The sequence below is a fragment of the Drosophila teissieri genome, chromosome 2R (genome assembly GCF_016746235.2).
Source record: "Drosophila teissieri strain GT53w chromosome 2R, Prin_Dtei_1.1, whole genome shotgun sequence".
NCBI lineage: Eukaryota > Metazoa > Arthropoda > Insecta > Diptera > Drosophilidae > Drosophila > Drosophila teissieri.
The window spans coordinates 13,859,150-13,879,136 of NC_053030.1; the positions used below are offsets into that span (position 1 = coordinate 13,859,150).

The following is a 19,987-nucleotide window of genomic DNA, read 5'->3' on the forward strand; positions in this document are numbered from 1 at the left end:
GCCCTTGGAATAGCTGATAACAGACTTAACAGCACGCTGGTTTTGTTATCTTGTATATAAATGAAAGGGTATTTCTTGGTATTTTGATTGCTTAAAACATCAGTAAAAATTTAAAAATATAACAAAACTTATTGGAAATGTATGGAGCACCTTTCAAAGCAGCTAATCTAATATTAATATATTTACTATTTACTTAGTTTTGATATGAAATGTCCACAAAGTTAAGTTGTATATCAACCAGCAAAAACCTATGCACTTCTTGCAGCTTACTGATAACTAAAAAGCGGATTGGAAGTTCTTGCCTTTTTTAAAAAATAAGTCTTTACAAATATACTAATAAGACTCGCAAGCATTAACAGCAGTTCGATTAGAAATCTATGATATTTTTGTTTAGGCGAATGCGTACTGTATCTCCGCTGGAAGGCTGTTACCCGACATCGCTGGAAAGACCTGTCGATGGGAAAGCTCCAGTTATCTGCCAGCCCACGATTGAATTGATTTTCCAGTATTTGATTTGAAACAATTCGATTTTAATCTATTTATACAACGAAAACCATTTAATAAATGTCTTTAAATACACGATAAGAACAAAGGCGAAGCACTGAATCAATGGACAGTTGTTTACAGGGTGTAAATCAATACTCTGGCGGTTGCAGCAATACGAAACAGTGTCCTCGAGAAGAATACGAGGAATTAGCGCACCAGATCCTCCGGATTGAACATGCCGCGAGCGCGACGCAGAATGGAGTCCTTGCTGGCGTCGTACGGATGGTCCTTTGAGGGAATCTCCAGAACCGCGGGCACGGGCGACGTATGGGCATCGATCACATGACGAATAAGCTCCGCGCAGTTCTGGTTGATCAGAATGATGTCGATATCGTCGCGCTTGAGGAAACGCTTGAAACAGTCCTCCAGCTCGCTGACGGCCGTATTTTTGTCGACCACCATGAAGTTGGGGTGGCGATTCTTGTTGATCTCGCCGACTCCGCCAAGCAGGAATCCCACGCAGGTGTCCTCGTCGCCGATAACGCTGATCAGTTTTCCCTTAATTGCCGAGTGCAGAGCCATTTTGATTGGTTTTTCTGTATTTTTTCTGCGAGCGATGTGAACAGCGAAATTAAAACCTGACTCTGGAAAATGTACGAGTCAGCTGGTTTCTATCACATGACACAGTTGCGCTTAACAGCACTGGAAGGCGGTTAACAGCACTCGCGGTGCTTTGGTATACGGTATTTTTATGTTGGTGTTTTAGTACCGCCGCGTAACGGTCTGTTCTGGGTGTGTGACCATATTACTCATTGGCTTTGGTGCTTTTCAAATAAATGAAAATACTGTTATTATCGCTAATTACGAATTCCAAGTAGTAAGACCGACAAATTAAATAATTTAAACAAGTTACAATATCATCCAGGGCTTAAAAGGTGTGCACAAGGATTGCTTATTACTTTTCGTACGTCGTTACAGAGTTACAGAGTGAGTTGTGTTTCCCATAGATTTAGTTTTGATAATTTTTGGCAAAACCCCGCTCTTGCTGATAACAATAATATAAATTATAGAAGCTGCATGCACATAGCTGATAAGCGTTTCTTAAAACTCTCCACACACCACAGCTTACTTTCAGTGTGTTCGAAGATTTTCGCTGGAAATGTCCACAGCATGGCTTGTAATATTCGCTTGGATGCTGATAGGTCAAGGATCGGCCCGCCTCTTGGATGAGAATTGTGGAAACGTGGTGAAGGTTGTGGCAAAGATAGTCGGCGGAAAGGATGCGGGGGAAGATAAGAATCCGTGGATGGCCATAATAAAATCCCACAACGTATTTGTCTGCGGAGGAACGCTGATTAATGACCGTTTCGTCATGACGGCCGCGCACTGCATCTGCAATAATACAGATTGCAGTGTGCAGCGCACTCAACTGTAAGCATCTTCTACGAACAAATAATATAACATAATTCAACATAAATATATGATTGAATGTGATTCATAGCACTGCCACTTTGGGGATGTACCATAGCCAATCGGAAAACCAATCGGAATCTAAACATGCCCATGTAAGCAATGTGGTTCGGGCCCACTTGCACACATCCTTTGTTATGGAAAGCCATGTCCATGATATATGTCTGCTCCAATTGGCAAGAAGCGTCGTTTACAAGGAGAACATTAAACCGATATGCATTTTATTGAACGAACAGAACAAGCCGCAAGCGGATGCCATCCAAAATTACACAGCAGTTGGCTGGGGAGAAACCGGAAGCATGAATGCCAGTGGCAGTGACGCACTTCAAGTCATTCAAATCTACAAATTGAATAGGGAAGAGTGTATTAATTATTTCTGGGATATACATGACACACAGATCTGTGGTGGCAGAACAGACGAGAAGGACACCTGCAATGGCGACTCCGGAGGACCCTTGTATGCAGAGTGGTTATATGGAAGCATCTGGCGAGCAACGCAGTTCGGAATCGTCAGCGCGGGCAACTCCGAGTGCCGGGGTTTCGGCATGTACACCGATGTGATGAGCCACATCGACTTTATCGAGCGCATTGCCCTGGACTCGGACATTGAAGTGGTGCTACCGAAACTAGACCTACTGGATGACGGATGTCTGGGCCAGCACACGTTGCGGAGCTGGGAAGGAAATGTCTCCGAAGCGACCAGGTCCTTCGAATGGTTAGCTGAGGTCTACATGCAGTCCTTTTTGGTCTCATATGGCGTGCTCATTTCGAAAAGTTTGCATCTTTGTTCCTTGTTTCGTTGAAAAGATTGAAAACTCTTCTTCTCTTGCAGCTTTCGTGGTGACAACGGCACAGATGCTACCCGAGGATGTGGCATTGTAAGTACTTTGGTCATTCAGGTGGTTAAGTAATGCAATTACGATTGTAAATGTAGCACGGTTCAACTGGGGCAAGGAGTTGTGGATACCTTCGATGTGACATCTGTGCACAAGCATCCGGAATTCGTAAGTCTGGCCCAAAACGATATAGCGCTTCTTAAGCTGGACAGAGCAGTGCAGTACACGGGTGAGTGTGTCCAAGGATCATTCGATTAGCTCTCCATTCAATCTGTTCCTTTTACACGGCTAGAATCTATTCGACCCATCTGCCTGCCCTCACCAAGCAACAAAGCGCAGCAGAAGAAGTTCCAAGGATGGGCTGCTGATCCTGCCCAGAAACTCATCACCGTTGGCCGGGGCATTCGGACTAACGTGGCGGTGCGACGGACAAATTCCAGTGAATGCTACCAGGAGGATCACCAGGAGATCGGAGAGCGACAGTTGTGCGTGGAACGACCTGCTCCTCAAATCCTGCGCGTGGGCAGTGGCAGTCCTTTGGTAAGCCCCCTATTCGAAAAGAAGGGGGCATTCAGCCTGGTCGGATTGGCCAGCTTCGGCAGGAGCGAGGACTTTTCTCCAGATGTCTATACCAATGTTTTGGGTCACTTGAAGTGGATCGGAGATTTGCTAAAGAAGTAGAAAATCTTTTGAAGAGTTATATTATGTCGTAGAGTTATACATATATAACGAAATATGTTAAGCTTTGCAATATGAAAACCATTTAAATTAATAAAGTTAAACATATCAAGAACTTCAAATATGGAAAGTCCTATTCATTCTAACAATAACTAAATAAGCAACAATGTAAATTTAAAATTTTTGCAAAATGTTTAATACTTAGCTTTGCTTATTTAGTATTTATACAGGCGGGTAGTATTTTCCAGCACTCGCGGACGGTCACACTGAAATTCAAGCAAGAAGCAGCACGCGCCGCAGAAATTTGCCAATAATTTTCGTCCTCGCAAGCGTCGCAAGAGGAGGCGTCGTGTGATGGCAATGGCAACGGGAGCAGCATCTGGAGCAGCAGCAGCGGGTGCAGGAGCGTCGGTGGAGCAGCTGGTGGCCCAGACACTGCAGGCGGCCACAAATCCGAGCCATGAGATTGTCCAGAAGGCGGAGGCGCAGCTGCGCGAGTGGGAGCAGCAGCCGGGCTTCTTTCCCACGATTGCCCGTCTGAGCATGCGACGTGCTGGTGGTGGTGGCGGCGGCGACGGGGTGTCCAGTACGGAGGACTCCGAGGTGAAGGTGCGCTGGATGGCGGCTGTCTACCTGAAGAATGGCGTGGAGCGGTATTGGCGGCCCAATTCACGGCAGGAGCTGCCCGCCGAGCAGAAGCAGCAGATCCGGGAAGTTCTCCTGCGTCACTACGACGCAGAGGAGGTTCCCCAGGTCGCCCTCCAGATAGCTGTGCTCCTAGGTCGCCTGGCACGCACGGATTACCCGCGATTTTGGCCGGAATTGTTGCCGACGCTCATGAAGCAGCTGCAGTCCTGCAGTACGGATGGGGATTCGGCCCTGCAGCAGCGAATTCTTATTGTCCTACACTATGTCCTCAAGGCCTTGGCCTCACGGCGCCTGATGGCCGAGCAGCGGGCCTTCGAGGAGCTGGGCTCACAGATATTTGCCTATCTGGCGTGGGACATCTGGGCCCCACTTACGACGCGCTTTTTGCAGCTCGTCCAAAAGGAGCAGGCGATGGCCCTCAATGCCCTGCAACGGGCCTATGTGGTGATGAGATCCCTGCGTAAGCTGGTGGTCTACGGCTGTGCCAAGCCGTACAAGTCCACGGACCACATGAACTTTGTGGAGCAGCTGTTTCAGCGGTTGCGCCAGTGCCTCGAGCTGCGCTATGAACTGAAGATGGGATCGGCCACGCCTGGCACTGCCACGATACTCACCGAATTGGAGCGCTTTGTGATTAAGATGATGAAGACCCTCAATGAACTGATGGAGCGGCATTCTGTGTCCTTTGCGAGGTTCGTTCCGGTGGCCCTGGAGTTCAGCTTCCACTATGTGTTCCACGAGGGCACCGCCCTCATTTTCGACGCCGGCGATCGGATCAACTTCAAAAACTTTGCCATACAGGCGCTGAACATGCTGAAAGGAATCATGCTAAGCGGCAACGATAGCATCAGTGCTCCGCCCGAAGGTGGGGCTTCCATAGAGGATGAGTTGTTGGCCAGCGCTGCTCAAAGCCATGCCAAGTTCTTCACGGCGGAGCGAGTGACCTACATCTGTGAGAAGATCGTGACGCACTATTTTCTGCTCACTCAGCAGGAGCTGGAGGAGTGGCAGCAGGATCCAGAGGGCTATGACCAGGACGACGGCGGTGGTGATGCTTGGAAGTATGCCTTAAGGCCCAGCGTGGAGACCCTCTATTTCACCTGCTTTACGCAGCACTCGCAGGTTATGATCCAGGAGGTGCTCCGTTTCGTACGACGTGCCCAGCAGCTGCAGCTTACCCCGGAATCTGACCTGAAAGTGATACTGCTAAAGGACGCCATTTACAATGCCGTAGGGCAGGCCGCCTTTCATTTCTTTAACAAGCTGGATTTTGGCGCCTGGCTCACATCCCAATTACTGGCGGAGCTGCGCGTGGAAGCTCCCAACTTCCGGATCCTGCGGCGTCGCATCATCTGGCTGGTCGGCCACTGGGTTGGCGTCCAACTGCCCAGAGAGCTGCGTCCCCTGGCTTACGAAGCCTGCCTGCATCTCCTCCGGCCACAGGAGGACATGCCCACTAGGCTGGCCGCTGCCAGAACGTTGAATTTGTTGATCGACGATTTTGAGTTCATGCCGGAAGCCTTTCACCAATATTTCTCATCCCTCTTCGAGGCCCTCTTCTTGCTGCTCCACGAGGCCGGCGAATGCGACACCAAGATCGTGGTGCTGGGCACGATGACGCTGCTTGTGGAGAAGATGAGCGAGTACATCGAGCCGCAGGCATTGCAGTTCATCGCGTATTTACCCCTCCTGTGGCGCGAGAGCGAGGAGTACGACCTTCTGCGCTGCGCCATCATTGGCACCCTAGAGCAGCTGGTTCGCACGATACGGGATGTCCCAGAGCCAATGAAGCCCTTCCTCTACAGCGTGATCGAGCTGAGCACGGATCTTCAGGTGAGTGAGCTTTTATAGATTTGTTTTTTGCGACAGGTCGCTTACTACCCAGTTTTGCTACACATTTATGTAAACCTTTATATTTGAATAAGAATCCTTGTTTTAAGTAATAATATCACAGGTCAGTTTGAGTGCCAGCGAATAATATGCTGTATCCACCTCGTAAAACTTGGAACGTCTGTGTAGACTCCTGGGCCGCGACACAAGTGGTGACCATAGCTAACGATTCCTAACTGAACGGTGCGGGTCACTTGACCATTGGACATTTTCCTTAGCAGCGGACCGCCGGAGTCACCGCTACAGGTGTCCGCTCGCGATTGTCCCGCGCAGAACTGACCGTGTGCAAGGGAAGTGCGCAGGGATTGCTGACACTCGGCTTGGTCGAGCCTGTTCAGGTTCACTGTTTGCAGAACTGTGGCGGTGTTGATCAGATCAGTCTTACCCCATCCAGTGGCCTCGTAGGTGGATGTATTGGGAACTTGGCCTGGATTTTGGAACAGACAAACTGGTCGGATGAACTCTGCAAAATGAGAATGATCGAACAATAATGCACACCGCTTAGTAGATTTAAAAGATCCATAAACCAATGGATAAAATTTGGCATCTAACTTGTATAAAGGACGATTCCATTAAGTTTAAGCAATCCTATGTCGTTGCGACCATCTAGTCTTCTTTCATATAAGTTATGCACGTGGGCAGCCGCAACGGTGTACTCCTCATACGTTGGAATACAGAACTCGGATGTGCAATCTATGCGTGTAGTTGTGTCGTATTCCCCAAGGCGAACCGTTCTGTTAGAATTTGTTAAGTGTTAAAAATCAAATAGGAGTTCATTCCTTGTACTTACAACAAATAGTACTGGTCCATGCAGTGCGCTGCGGTAAGTACAAATCCTAGGAAAAGCATTGTTATAAATAATTTCAAAATCACCTTTGAACATTAAAAACTACAAACTTCTTGTGATTAGTGTGCCTGCACAAACTAAAGCCGAGTTTATGTGCAAGTAGGCGATCCACGGATTAGATCCTAGGTCTGCATTTCTACCTCCAAGGATTCTATATGTGGGTGGAAGAGCGATGGTAGTTCCGCAATCGGGCTCAATAAACTGGGCTCTCAGTTTTTGCGTCAGGCAAAGAGCAAAGGCGAAATGAACCGTCCACAGGGATTTCATCTTAAAATCTTCGATGTCTCAGCTTTCTTTCCATACAAATGTTTTTATCTGTAACAAATAAGCTATTATTATTATTATACTCTCAATTTGCCAGCAAAGCTATAATATATTATTTTATGAATCCGAAACGATTACCAATACCCAATACACTTTTTTCACAGCAACACTCGCACGTCTACCTCATCGAAGATGGTATCATGCTCTGGCTGGCGGTGATTGGGAACTCGACTGCGCTGACGCCCGAGCTACTGGCTCTGTGCGACCATCTTCTGCCTATCATCGAGATGTCGTCGGAGAACCTACGCACCGTGCTGCAGCTGATTCACGCTTATATATTGCTGGACGCTCAGGCCTATCTGAGTCGTTACGGCGAGGGATTTGTGGCCTACTGTGTGCGCTCATTCGAGGACATACGTGTGGAGGGAATAATTGCCATGCTGCGCATCTTCGAGACATGTCTGAAAACGGACGCGGCGATGGGACTGCGGCTGGTGCGCCCGGCACTGCCCTTTGTCTTCCAGCAGGTGTGCCTTAAGCAGGAGTATCCCATGACAATGGGATGGTATCTGACCATCGTGGCCCGCACCCTGCTCATTGACCAGTCTGTATTCATGTCGGTGGTGCAGCAATTGCCGCAAGCGGACGCTTTGGCTCGCATTCTGGACGTTTGGATCGAGATGTTCCCAATGGTACCCGACACGCACGCCGAGAAGCGCAAGCTCTTCTGCCTGGCCTTCGCCTCGATCTTTGGCAGCAATGAGTTGCTGCTTGCCCGCCTGCCTCATATCCTGCAGCTGGTGGACGAAACGCTGGGCGAGGTGATGGACAAGCAGTACGCCGCCACCGAGGAGGGTGCCTCGAAGACCACGCCTCGCTTCTATGACTCATTGGTCATTCATGACGAGCACGAGTTGGACGAGCTGCAGCAGCAGCTGGGCAGTGGCGGCGGCGTCAGCGAGGACTTCCACACCAAGGGCTACCCGGCCAAAACCTACCACGACGACCGCCACCGGCAGCTGGTGCTGAAAGACCCCGTTTACAAGATCCCTCTTACCGAGTATCTCAAGTGGCAGCTGCAGTCGCTGCAAGCACAGCTGGGATCGCAGCGCTACGAGCAGGTGATGTGCTCCGTGGTTCCCGAGGTACTGGAGAGGATTACCATGTACATAGAGCAGACTGTGCCCAAGGCTTGTGTGGTGTGCGCGGGCTCCGGCTCCGGCTCCGGATCGGGGGCGCCTGCGGACGAGACGCTCTCCGAACAGGTCGAGTCCGGCTGATTCCGGACTGCTGTGCTTTAAAAGCTTTCTACGCTAAGTTATTAATGTATTTTGTATTGAAATTATATATTTTTAATTGTTAAACGCTACGTTTCAGTTGTTAATCGACCGCCGGTCTCCGCTCCATTTTGCCCCTAAGCAGCGCACATATCGTTTCCTCCTTCTGCTGTAACTTATGTCGCAACTTGTCCATTTCCTCGGCATTCCGGGCGTGCAATCCGCGCAATTGTGACTCCTTGTGCTGGACCAGCACCTCCAAGCGTCGAACCGCCTCGTACGTATCGCGCACCTCAGCCTGCCCTGTCTCCAGCTTTTGGGCCCACTGCAGCGCCATTCGCAGGCGAGCCTTCAACCGATCTCTGCCGTGTTTGGCCTTCTCCGTGCTGCGGACCAGTGACGCGGCCCGTGCGGTAGTGGCTTGCAGCTGCTCCTGGAGGGCAGTTCGTTCTCTCGCGTGCTCCTGCCGCAATTGCTCCAGCATGGTTTTGCACTGATTTAGTGCCTCGGATTCGGCGGGAGCCTGGGGAGCAACAGTAGCGGGAGCAGCAGATGAGACACTTTTGAGCGCGGCTAGCTCGGATTTAGTGCGCGCGTAGGCCGCCTGCAGGTGGTCCATGTCCAGGAGCAGCGTCTGCATGCGCTGCTCGTAGCAGTGCATCACCTCCACCAGCTTCTCCTTGGCCAAGTCGGTCTTGCGAGTTTGCGCCTCTGCCTTGGAGCGGCATACTCCCAGTTGGGCCTGCAGACACACGCGCTCCTCGCGCCAGCCGCCGAGATCGCGACGCAGTTGCTCCTGGGACTGCAGCTGTTGGGAATTACAGTTAGATAGGTCACTTTAAGTTTCAATGCCTCCTTACCAGCTTTGTGTTCTCCTCCAGGGCTCGCTTTAGTTCGCCAGTGAAGTGCTCGAACTCCGTGGTATATTGAGCCAAAAGCGCGTCCTTGTCCCTGAGAGATTCATCGTAGGCCTGCAGCAGTGGACCCAACGTGTGAGTGGGCAATGGCGGATGCGGAGCGGAGGACGAGCTGGCTTTCGCTGATGCTGCACCTGTAGGAGCGCCCTCTCCGAGACGCCTCTGATCCTGGTAACTCTCGATTTGCACGTTCAGCCTGAAGACGAGCGTCTTCAGCATGTCAACGTCGCCGGCCAGTGTTCGATTCTGGCCAAGAACGGTGTCCAGTCGCTGGCCGAGCTGCTGGCAGCGGGTGCAACTGGCCACCTGCTGCTCCGCCTCCGATAGACGCCGCTCCAGCTGGCCGCTGTCCTTGCGTAGTTGGTCATTCTCCTTGGCGAACTGGTCGTTGTATCGATGCAGGGTGGCCAATCGCTGCACAAGCTGTTCCAACTGCTGCTCCTTGGCTTGCAGCTGTTTCATATGGTTATTTCGGGATATATTGGAGCAATCCTATGAGCTTACCAGCGTGTTAAGAGACCGATCCTTTTTGCGCTCCTTGTTGGCAGAGCCCAAGTTGTCCTGTCGCTTCACTTCCACCTCCACGCTTCGTGAACGACGATTGAAATTGCCCGACAGAGTCTGCAGAACCTTTCGGTTCCTTTTGGGATGTTGCTGATGCTGGTGCTGCTCCGGTTCTGGCTGATCCAGGTCCGTAATCATCACATTTCGCGTGCTCATTGTGGCAGCTTTGCTATCCGAATCCTGACACTTTCTGCCTGGGCTGCTTGTAAACAATGTCGAAACCACACCCGCACTGAAGCCCGTGTCCTGGCCACGTTGCCATGGCTCCTGGTCGGGTGTTTGACCCCGTTTTTTGGCCACCCTGACAGCCACCCTCTTGCGGAAAGAATAACTCGCCCCCAAAAATACCTGTACTGATCCTGTTCTACTCACCAAAATATGTAAAAACAAAAGGGTATACAATTATAGTAAAAGTAAAGCCTTTTTGAAGCTTGCAAATTTATTTTAAGAGGTATCTGATAGCTAGACAATTGATTTTATATTCTTTAGTGTATAATGGTGGGCAACAATAATTCTTATCTTCGGGTTTTTTCTTCAGATTCGATTTGCTCATTTTAAAATTTTCAGCTCTTGTGAGTTCGAAAATATTATGAAATTTCAATAGAAATTGACAGGAAAAATAAGAAACAGAAATCACTATTTTAAAAGTCATTCGGCTAGTGATTCTAATTAAAAAGTGTCCAACATTGCTTTTTTAATAATATATTTTTTATATATTATATTAATTGCAATATAAATACAATGTTAATCAATTATTTACACTGCAAGAGTATTCAAATATTGTGTTTGCTCAATACATTTCAAATATTATATTTTATTGCGATAAGGATTATTGTATGATTTTATGTGCTTATAAGAATGATCGAGGTGAAGCTCCGGCAGTTTGCTGACCGATCGTACAGATGATGGGCGCTATTGTGGCGATCACAGCTCTTGCCATTGGAGTCCTCTGCTCTCTGGGCCAGGGGGAATTCTTGGAACCGAGGTGCGGCGTTACGACCACTTTGAGAATAACCGGGGGCACTGATGCGAATATGTATGCCAATCCCTGGATGGCCTACATCCATTCCTCCGTCACATTGATCTGCGGAGGAGCTCTCATCACCGAGCGTAAGTATGTGCGAACTATCGAGTACTCGAGCAGACGATGACCACAGATTCCATCAACAGGTTTTGTCCTGACAGCGGCGCATTGTGTTCAGGAGGGAATTGCGGTGTAAGTAGCAATAAATTTATAATATTAATAAGTATAATTAGTTGAATATGTGTACTTATGTACGTACATGACACTTTATGTTGGTTTCCAATCTATTTCGTTTGAGCAGAAAGGTGCGACTCGGGGAGTACGACGATGCGACGACCGTTGACTGCGACAATGGGGTGCAACCCAGGAGCTGAGGAGTTCGACGTGGACATGGCCATTCGGCATGGCAAGTATTCCGAGAACAGAAACTTGAACGACATCGCGCTGCTTCGCTTGGCTGCCTATGTGACTTTTAAAGGTGTGATTGAATTGACTCATTGAGTCGTTCGCATTGGGCCAAAATACTTAGTATCGTTTTGCAGTTCACATCAAGCCCATATGCATCATTTTGGATACCACGGTGAGGGAACAAGTCGATAGTGTGCAGTGGTTCATTGCCACCGGCTGGGGCGACACTAAAACCAACAGGACACGAGGTGCTCTGCAGACTACACATATCCAGCGGTTTGATCCAATCCGATGCAAGCGAGCCCTCGGCAGGGCGGTGCAGCAGAACCAATTCTGCGCCGGAAGCCTTGGGAGCGATACGTGCAACGGCGACTCCGGCGGTCCGCTCATCCAGAACGTGCTGGACATGGACATGTTGCGTGCCGTTCAATTCGGCGTGATCAGCTACGGCAGCAGGGATTGCTCCGGAATCGGGGTGTACACCGATGTGTACAGCTACGCCACTTGGATCGCCACCGTGGTGCGGCAGAACACCCATGTGCCGGCACCATTTATACCTAACATTTGACCTTATGTCGATATCAATTACTAATACATTGTAATCTAGCTTAATTGTGATTTTTAGGAAAGCTTTTGCCTTCATTTTCCTTCTACAGGTTATCAAAAGATCGAGATAGAATATTACAGATATATGTATGTACATGTGTAATAGTGGCATATACTATTTTGACAAGGATAATGCGTAATGGGATTCGTTTGAAAAACAGAAAAATGACAGAAAATATACAGGAGAAAAAATGGGAGTTCGTTAAAGAAATGGTAATTGAAAATTGATTGATATTCTCATTATTAACGGTGTTGTTTGTTTAAATGATCTTGAAAATCATAAACATTAAGTATCTTAAAATCCATCATAAAATGTGTGCTATTTTTCTTCTCAAAGTCAAATTAAACAGCTGGACTGAAACCATTTTTTGCTGTGCATTGAGCAGCATAATTAATTACCAGGAATTGCAACTGATAAAGGCAGCTTTATTCCCATTTAATGAGTATCGCCAGTTGCAAGTGGTTCAGTAACCAAGTTACCGTCTCGCAAAATGAGCAATTTTCTCGCACCGATTTCCATTTACATCTGCGTGTTCGTCTGCCTGCTGCTCCAGGAAGAAGTGGTCGCCAACTTCATGATTCCGACCTGCGGCGTATCCTATGAGTCCCATGTGGCCACTAGAATAGTTCGCGGCAAGGAGGCTCTACTAAAATCGGCTCCATTCATGGCCTATTTGTACAACGGCTCGCAGATCCACTGTGGCGGAACGATCATCTCCAATAGTTCGTATTACGAAGTTCTTCTTAGTTGTGACTATAGTTATGACTCATTCACTTGCAGAGTACATTCTAACGGCTGCTCACTGTATGAGGCTCTATCTGTAAGTATGCCCCACTTGTACTGAGACCATCGGGTTGATAATACTTGGGTTAATCCGATCTAGAAAGGTGCGACTGGGGGAGCACGATATTACCAGAAACCCCGACTGTCAGGCCGGCGGCTCTTGCTCTCCATCTGTCGAAGAATTCGACATCGTTTTGGCAACAAAGTCCAAGAACTTCGGTCGCCACCTGGTCAATGATATTGCTCTGCTCAAGCTGAGCAGGATCATTCGATTTAATGGTCTGTATGGATTAATTAACACAATCGGTTAGATAGGGATATTAAAAAAGAAACATCTTGCTTCTCAGTGCACATACAACCGATCTGCCTGCTTCTTAATCCGGCTGCAGCGCCCAATGTGCAGGAGTTCCAGGCCTTCGGATGGGGCCAAACCGAAAGCAGCCACGCCGCCAATGTGCTCCAGACCACGTTTCTCACCCGCTACGACAACAACTACTGCCGATCGGTGCTGCATGTGCCCATGACGGACAATCAGCTGTGCGTCGGCTTTCAGGGATCGGACACCTGCTCCGGCGACTCCGGCGGACCCTTGGTGACCAAGGTGAAGTACGACGGAGTTTGGCGTCACGTGCAGCTGGGCATCGTGAGCTTCGGCGACAACAAGTGCCAAAGCCCGGGCGTGTATACGTATGTTCCGAACTACATTAGATGGATCCAGTCTGTCATGCAGTCCAATGGCTATTGAATAAACAATTCTAAAACTGTATAAAATGTTAAAGTTTTGAAAGTAAACGATACATGAGCACAATTATTGAGTTTTCTTGCATTATCCTGCGTTATTCCATGAGCTTTGTTTCCTATTAATTCAGTGGTTTTACTCTTTTAGAGATACAAAAGTAGACTTCTTGGAATGATACTGACGGATTCCCAATAACGAGCTGATAAGACCAGTATGGTGCATACTTAACCATCATCGCCAGTTGCATTCAGTTCAGTATCGAAACAGTCGCAAATCAGTCACACGAAATGAAGACATCTCCGACTTGGCTTGTCGTCGCCTTCTGCCTGATCCTCCAGCGGACGATGGTGGTCGCCCAGTTCCTGAATCCGCTGTGCGGAGTCACCTATGAATCTCCTACGGGGACGAGGGTCGTGAACGGGAAGGAAGCTCTGATTAAATCCGCTCCGTTCATGGCCTATTTGACTACCAACCTGTCAGTAACGCATTGCGGAGGATCCATCCTAAACTCAAGTTAGTTATTTACTACAGCGCACACTAATAATACCTTTAACTAATTTATTAAATTAATTTTAGGGTTCATACTCACTGCCGCCCACTGCATTCAGCCCTATCTGTAGGTTTCCTTTTCGTTTTTCACGATTCTATTTTCTCAAGCTTACGATTTCGCCATTTAGGAGGGTGCGACTGGGGGAACACAATACCATAACGGATCCCGACTGCCAGGGATCGGTGTGCTCTCCCCGTTCTGAGGAGTATGGCATTATGAAAGCAATAACCCATCGCTTATATAGTCCTCACACCTTGGTCAACGACATAGCTCTGCTGAAACTGAACAGGAGTATTCAATTCAATGGTGAGTTGTTCCTGAATAATTATACCCGTTACTCGTAGGGTTCATTGAAAACTATGTTTGACATTTTAAAGTCTGTTTTCTTCAATTGTCCGTCTCCGTTTATTCGTTTGTCTTTGTCTGTCGTTTCTGTCCGTATCGTGGATCTGATGCAGTTTTTGATGTGCCCATAAAACATTTGGTCCACTCCAATAGTTTCGAAAGATCGCTCTGAGTAGCGGGTATCTCATAGTCGAAGAACTAAGCTGCAGCGGTCTCTCTTGTTCCAACTTGATTCTATTACCCAGCTCACATTCAGCCCATCTGCATACCCATTATTCCCGCTGGTGCGCCCCGTGTGGATAGATATCAGGCCTACGGCTGGGGCAGGGTCAACAGACATGAGTTACCCCATTTGCTGCAGACCACGGAACTTAGGGCATACGATGCCAACTACTGCATCAGGAGCTTGGATGCGTATGTAACTGGGAACCAGTTTTGCGCCGGCCATGAAGATCGGGATACCTGCGAAGGCGACTCCGGCGGACCAATGGTGACCAAGGTCGATTTCGACGGAGTTAAACGAGTCCTGCAACTGGGCATCGTGAGCGCTGGCTTGAAGAGTTGTGAAGGCTTGGGAATCTATACATATGTGCCAAATTACGTTAATTGGATTCGAAGGGCCTTGCTGATTAATGCCATCTAAATGCTGAATGCTGTTCTTAACTTCCAATACTTTGCTATTACCGATCTAAAGAATAAAGAACGAGTATTCAACCAACTCCTTGTCTGTGATTTAATATTTATTCATATGAATACAATTATGTTCATGTTGTAATTTTAATTTTAATCTTCTACACATATTTAATGAAATTCAGTGAGCTCACAGCGTCGCAAAGTTCTACCATACGATTGGACATGCGATTTCTCAGTAATATTATGTTGTGCTTTCCACTGAATCCCGTAATCGACCTCAGAGCCGTCGTTTAGAGTTGCTGATAAGGCCTAAAGTTACTCTTCAGAGAGTGGCTTAAAAACGGCGCTCAATGCGACCAGATTTCTGAGAACTTCAGTATGAACTCGCTGATTCGAGCGTAATGAACACCACATTAGCAATCGCGTTGCTCGCCAGTCTGCTTGTTCTATGTTCCAACTCGGGATCGGCGCATTATCTCCGCGAGAAATGCGGTCATATTCGCGAAGATTTTTCCGCCTCTGTGGGTCCGTGGACTGCTCTACTGCACGAGAACGGAACCATCTTTTGCGCCGGAACACTGATAACTGATGGTATATATTATCACTATGCACCAAGGACTATGGCACGGGAACTAAACTCCTAATTATTTAAATATCCATACATTCGTTTCTAGCATTCATACTGACTGCAGCGAGCTGTATTCGAGAAAACGACGTGTAAGTAATTCCCCATTCTAGAAGTAAACCAAACTCAAATAGAAGTTGAAACGAATTCGTATACTGGCAGCTACGTTCGCTTGGGGGAGTATGGCAGATATGCCACTGAGATCGCGGAGGATCACAAGGTTCAAATGTCGCTGAGGAACCGACTTTTCAATAGAGAATCGCTGGCCAATAACATCGGTCTGCTGAAACTGACCAAAAGAGTGCAGCTCAAAGGTGTGTGTTTGTTCAGTTGGTGCACTAAATTTTTCCCCAACTACGAGTTTTCTTTTCTCACAGAGTACATTATGCCGATTTGCATTATCCTCGACCCGCAGCAGCAGCAGCAGCCATCGCATTCGCAGTTCATCGGAAATGCCTGGACGCTGGACAGCGAGGAGTACCTCACCAAGGAGTTCGGACCCATTGCCATCCAGCGTAAGCCGGAGAGGTGCCCCAACCTAGACTTGTACACCCAGTTTTGTGCTGGCCACTCGGGCAATTCGGAGTCCTGCGACGGCCTCATGGGCTCGCCACTGATCCAGAACTATAGGTATCTGCACAAAAATCGACACGTGCAGTTCGGCATTGCTACTGAGAGCGACATGGATTGCCAGGCGACGCAGGCTTACACCGACGTGTTGAGGTTGTACTGGTGGATCCAGGATGTGTTGTCACTGTTCGACAATCGTTTGTACGACTATAAGCCTAAGCAGAGCTACGTTGTAGGCGATAATGTTAAGACAATCGTCTAATTTCGCGATACTTTAATTACGCCACAGATATACATAAATAATAAATGGAAATATATTTCCAAAGCTTTTGGGATTTTCTTAATGCTACAGTGTGTACTAAAAAGTTGCATATAAGCAGGGATAATTTCATTAAAATCATTAAAAATGGGTTTTTCAAAAATGCCAAAGGAATGAGTTTCTGTTTAGTAATGTACAAAAATAACATTTTTCGGAAACAAAACCAGCGATAAGGTTGACTGTTCCAAAAACTGCGGCCTGGTCTTGGTGATTTCAGTACGTGAGTGTGCCTTGTTGCGAAATGATGAGTTGTGAATTGAGGAGTGCTATCGCTGGTTTGGCTGTATTCGCGTGTTTGTTCCTTCGAGTCCAAGGATCTTCGTCAGTATTCTTGGAGGAGCATTGCGGAGTGGTGCCTCAAATAACCGCGAAAATCGCCAATGGCAAACCCACGGAATTGGGACGATATCCGTGGATGGCCCTCGTGCACACGCCCACCCATTTTATGTGCGCCGGATCGCTCATCAATCACTGTTCGTTTACTAAAAATGTAGTTTTTAATAATTATTTATATATACATATATATACTCGTATATATGGTTTCTTTACAGGGTTTGTCTTGACGGCGGGTCATTGCATTTTCGACGGATTGCAATTGTAAGTTTGGTGAACAAAAACGAGAAAACCATTTCAAATTGCGCTCAATAATCGTATTTATTTAAGAATTGTTCGCTTGGGCGAATACCACAGAGACACCGATATAGACTGCGACAGGAAGAGGTGCTTGGCTGCCGCGCAGGAGTACCATGTGGACATGCTCTTCAGGCACCAGTTATTCAATGACAAGGACTACACCAATGACATCGGAATGCTGCGGCTCAACAGGAGTGTTGTGTACATGCGTGGGTTGTGCAGATATTACAATTGAAAATTTATTTATTATCGTGATGTGTCTTTTGCTTGCAGCTCACATCCAACCCATCTGCATTGTCCTCCATCGTGGTATACAGCCGTTGGTGGATGATGCGACTTGGTTTGAGGCCACCGGCTGGGGACTCCCGTCTGGGGATGCGAAGGTCTCGTCCCGCGTTCTCCTCGAACTGAAAATCAACAGCCGACCAAAGGCTGATTGTGTCAAAGCCCTTAGACAGCACTTGACTGCCGAACAGATCTGTGTGGGGAATGATGACGGCAACCTGTGCAAAGGAGACTCTGGAGGGCCCCAAGGTCGATACGTCAATATCAGCGGCAAATGGCGGTTCGTCCAGATGGGCATCGCCAGCTACACGCAAAGGAATTGCAGCAAAATCAGCGTTCTCACGGACGTAACTCGATATGGCAAATGGATCAAAAAAGTGGTGGAGTGGTATGGTCGGTGAATGAAATCACTAAATAAATCATTCGATTATTGTATTAAAAGAAAGAAAAGAAAAAAAAAAAAAATCACTAAGAATGCATCCAAGATACGATTAACCTTTACACTCAGGGAAACAACGTTCCTTCTACTTTTCAACGAATCTAGTAACCCTCCTTTTAAACTACGAGTAATGGGTATAATAAACGATCACAAAAATAGCAACCAAGATTCGATTAAGCTTTATGGTTTTAAAAATTCTCTTGTTAATTCAATATGACGTAGACATCAAATTGTAAAATTGACTAACTTGATTAAAGAAAGATTCTGTCAATTAAAATCAAATGAGAACTTTTTTGTTTACTTTAAAATCAAATGAGAACTTAAATGTTTCCTTTTGTTCTTCATGTGCTCATGGTAATTCCCAGAACAGCATCAGAGATAAGGTCTCCATACTCAGAGGCGAATAAAATATGCAGTAGCTCTCAAGTAATCAGTATTTGAGCATGACCCTCCGCAGAATGAGCAGCTCCATCATCGGAATCGCAGTACTCGGCTGCCTCTGGCTTCGCGTCCAAGGATTTCAATTGCTCCTGGAAGAGGATTGCGGTGTCGCTCATAAGATGAGCACACGAAGTGTAGATGCAAAGCTGATGGGGAATCCGTGGATGGCCTACTTGGCAACTCCCAAGGGATACCACTGCGCTGGCACTCTAGTTAATCACTGTAAGCAAATGTAGCAAATGAGCCACTTGTCACACATATATTATTCGATTCTGTTTCAGGGTTCGTCCTCACGGCAGCTCACTGTGTTCCGGACGACTTGCAAATGTAATTACCCACTTGAAATACATTTCGCATTAAACAGTTCAATTGGAACTTCAATTCAATTGAAATCTTGCGATTATACAAAGCGTGAATCTAATGAAATCATTTTCCCACAGAACCGTTCGCCTGGGAGAGTACGACACGAGAACCCAGGTGGACTGCGTCAACCACAGGTGCCAGGAAGCCCACCAGGAGTACGATGTGGATATGGCCTTCAGGCATATGTCCTACAATGCGGATAGCCAAACCAACGACATCGGCATGCTGCGACTCGGCAGGAGGGTGGAGTACTCACGTGGGTCAAGTTAGAAAAAGTGTACAACATTTTCTTAATATCAATGCGCCCCTTTACTATGCAGGCCACATACGTCCCATTTGCATTTTCGTAAGCAACCGATGGGAGGAGCTGATCGAGAAGTTCACCTGGTTTACGACCAGCATTTGGCGAGAGACCGCCCCAAACGCAACGAGCAAAGTTCTCCAGACCATGGACATCGAACGCCACCACCCCCAACCACCGACCAACACAACACTATGCTTAAAGATCTATGGCAGGAACACGACGTACGGCCAGATGTGCGCCGGCAGCAAGATGAGCCACCTCTGCAGCAGCGACTCCGGGGCACCGCAGACCCGGAAAATGTGGCGCAATGGCTCGGACCGCATTGTGCAGCTGGGCATCGCCAGCTGGGCGAAGGGCAAGTGTGAAGACTCTGGCATACTCACGGATCTCTTGAGCTATGCAAGCTGGATCAAACGGGTGGTTCGGCAGCATGGACCCTCAGCAGATGTGGACCCTCACATGACAGAAGGGTTCGATCAAACTGCTGATTTTTATTTCCCGATATAATGTCATATCAGTTGCAAGGCTTTTTAGTGGTAGTTATATTTTATTCAGACAGTAGAAGTGTAAGATGATGGTGTTATGACTGATTACAAATTATTACCTCACCTATATATGTATGTTATTTTATACTATATGATTAAATAATAGATTCAAAGTTGAACAAGCTCAACTTTAAGATACCCATTAACCAGCATCACTTGAATCGGTATTCTTAATCCTGGACAGACAGGTGGAATTTGCTAGATTGACTTGGCTATCCCCCTATCCTTTAATCTTATCGCGTATATACGATTTTAAAAGATTCCCATTACTTTCCAATTCCATTTTTTTCTTTGTGAAAAATGTTCAATCATAATAATTTTGAATCGTGAGTCTTAATCTCCAGTTTAAGAATCTCCAGCTTAAGTAAGTGGTAAATACTGAATCCATTTAAACTCTGAAAGTTTTGTGACATTTAATGTAGAACATATCCTATTCTACACTGTTGGTTGAAAACCAGGCTAAGCGCAGGTAATGTAAAATTACGATGATACTTACA

General features: G+C 47.3%; 11 protein-coding genes across 11 annotated transcripts; 8 read left to right on the forward strand and 3 right to left on the reverse strand.

Moving 5' to 3' along the window:
* Window positions 1-508: 508 nt before the first annotated feature.
* On the reverse strand, window positions 509-1,161 carry LOC122613850 (V-type proton ATPase subunit F 1). Its single transcript, XM_043788259.1, has one exon. It carries the CDS (start codon window positions 1,066-1,068, stop codon window positions 694-696), a length of 375 nt encoding a protein of 124 aa, XP_043644194.1. The 5' UTR covers window positions 1,069-1,161; the 3' UTR covers window positions 509-693.
* A 209-nt stretch (window positions 1,162-1,370) lies between these two features.
* On the forward strand, window positions 1,371-3,499 carry LOC122613885 (serine protease 48). The gene is made up of 6 exons (XM_043788301.1): window positions 1,371-1,473; window positions 1,611-1,917; window positions 1,988-2,730; window positions 2,789-2,834; window positions 2,891-3,021; window positions 3,085-3,499. The coding sequence occupies exons 2-6, from the start codon at window positions 1,646-1,648 to the stop codon at window positions 3,471-3,473; spliced, it is 1,581 nt and encodes a 526-aa protein (XP_043644236.1). The 5' UTR covers window positions 1,371-1,473; window positions 1,611-1,645; the 3' UTR covers window positions 3,474-3,499.
* Window positions 3,500-3,719: 220 nt separating this feature from the next.
* Window positions 3,720-8,483, forward strand: LOC122613930 (importin-11). Its single transcript, XM_043788353.1, has 2 exons — window positions 3,720-5,951; window positions 7,284-8,483. Exons 1-2 carry the CDS (start codon window positions 3,825-3,827, stop codon window positions 8,397-8,399), a joined length of 3,243 nt encoding a protein of 1,080 aa, XP_043644288.1. The 5' UTR covers window positions 3,720-3,824; the 3' UTR covers window positions 8,400-8,483.
* LOC122612422 (phenoloxidase-activating enzyme 1) lies at window positions 6,074-7,210 on the reverse strand. Its single transcript, XM_043786029.1, has 4 exons — window positions 6,906-7,210; window positions 6,799-6,844; window positions 6,561-6,742; window positions 6,074-6,471 (listed from the first exon to the last, which is right to left on the reverse strand). The coding sequence occupies exons 1-4, from the start codon at window positions 7,120-7,122 to the stop codon at window positions 6,074-6,076; spliced, it is 843 nt and encodes a 280-aa protein (XP_043641964.1). The 5' UTR covers window positions 7,123-7,210.
* On the reverse strand, window positions 8,466-10,124 carry LOC122613932 (protein Cep89 homolog). The gene is made up of 3 exons (XM_043788354.1): window positions 9,818-10,124; window positions 9,257-9,766; window positions 8,466-9,204 (listed from the first exon to the last, which is right to left on the reverse strand). Exons 1-3 carry the CDS (start codon window positions 10,031-10,033, stop codon window positions 8,500-8,502), a joined length of 1,431 nt encoding a protein of 476 aa, XP_043644289.1. The 5' UTR covers window positions 10,034-10,124; the 3' UTR covers window positions 8,466-8,499.
* Window positions 10,125-10,701: 577 nt separating this feature from the next.
* On the forward strand, window positions 10,702-11,977 carry LOC122612483 (serine protease grass). The gene is given in 5 exon segments (XM_043786138.1): window positions 10,702-10,987; window positions 11,048-11,093; window positions 11,203-11,256; window positions 11,258-11,379; window positions 11,444-11,977. Coding segments are annotated over 5 exon segments (864 nt in total). The 5' UTR covers window positions 10,702-10,779; the 3' UTR covers window positions 11,878-11,977.
* A 429-nt stretch (window positions 11,978-12,406) lies between these two features.
* Window positions 12,407-13,444, forward strand: LOC122612484 (serine protease grass). Its single transcript, XM_043786139.1, has 4 exons — window positions 12,407-12,638; window positions 12,697-12,736; window positions 12,800-12,978; window positions 13,047-13,444. The coding sequence occupies exons 1-4, from the start codon at window positions 12,407-12,409 to the stop codon at window positions 13,442-13,444; spliced, it is 849 nt and encodes a 282-aa protein (XP_043642074.1).
* Window positions 13,445-13,725: 281 nt separating this feature from the next.
* Window positions 13,726-15,014, forward strand: LOC122612485 (serine protease grass). The gene is made up of 4 exons (XM_043786140.1): window positions 13,726-13,951; window positions 14,015-14,054; window positions 14,116-14,294; window positions 14,579-15,014. The coding sequence occupies exons 1-4, from the start codon at window positions 13,726-13,728 to the stop codon at window positions 14,974-14,976; spliced, it is 843 nt and encodes a 280-aa protein (XP_043642075.1). The 3' UTR covers window positions 14,977-15,014.
* A 353-nt stretch (window positions 15,015-15,367) lies between these two features.
* On the forward strand, window positions 15,368-16,423 carry LOC122614460 (serine protease grass). Its single transcript, XM_043789024.1, has 4 exons — window positions 15,368-15,557; window positions 15,641-15,683; window positions 15,754-15,905; window positions 15,969-16,423. The coding sequence occupies exons 1-4, from the start codon at window positions 15,368-15,370 to the stop codon at window positions 16,421-16,423; spliced, it is 840 nt and encodes a 279-aa protein (XP_043644959.1).
* Window positions 16,424-16,721: 298 nt separating this feature from the next.
* On the forward strand, window positions 16,722-17,799 carry LOC122614461 (serine protease grass). The gene is made up of 4 exons (XM_043789025.1): window positions 16,722-16,953; window positions 17,032-17,077; window positions 17,144-17,322; window positions 17,387-17,799. The coding sequence occupies exons 1-4, from the start codon at window positions 16,722-16,724 to the stop codon at window positions 17,797-17,799; spliced, it is 870 nt and encodes a 289-aa protein (XP_043644960.1).
* Window positions 17,800-18,292: 493 nt separating this feature from the next.
* LOC122614462 (melanization protease 1) lies at window positions 18,293-19,507 on the forward strand. Its single transcript, XM_043789026.1, has 5 exons — window positions 18,293-18,500; window positions 18,560-18,605; window positions 18,719-18,897; window positions 18,962-19,415; window positions 19,501-19,507. The coding sequence occupies exons 1-5, from the start codon at window positions 18,296-18,298 to the stop codon at window positions 19,505-19,507; spliced, it is 891 nt and encodes a 296-aa protein (XP_043644961.1). The 5' UTR covers window positions 18,293-18,295.
* The last annotated feature ends 480 nt before the right edge of the window (window positions 19,508-19,987 follow it).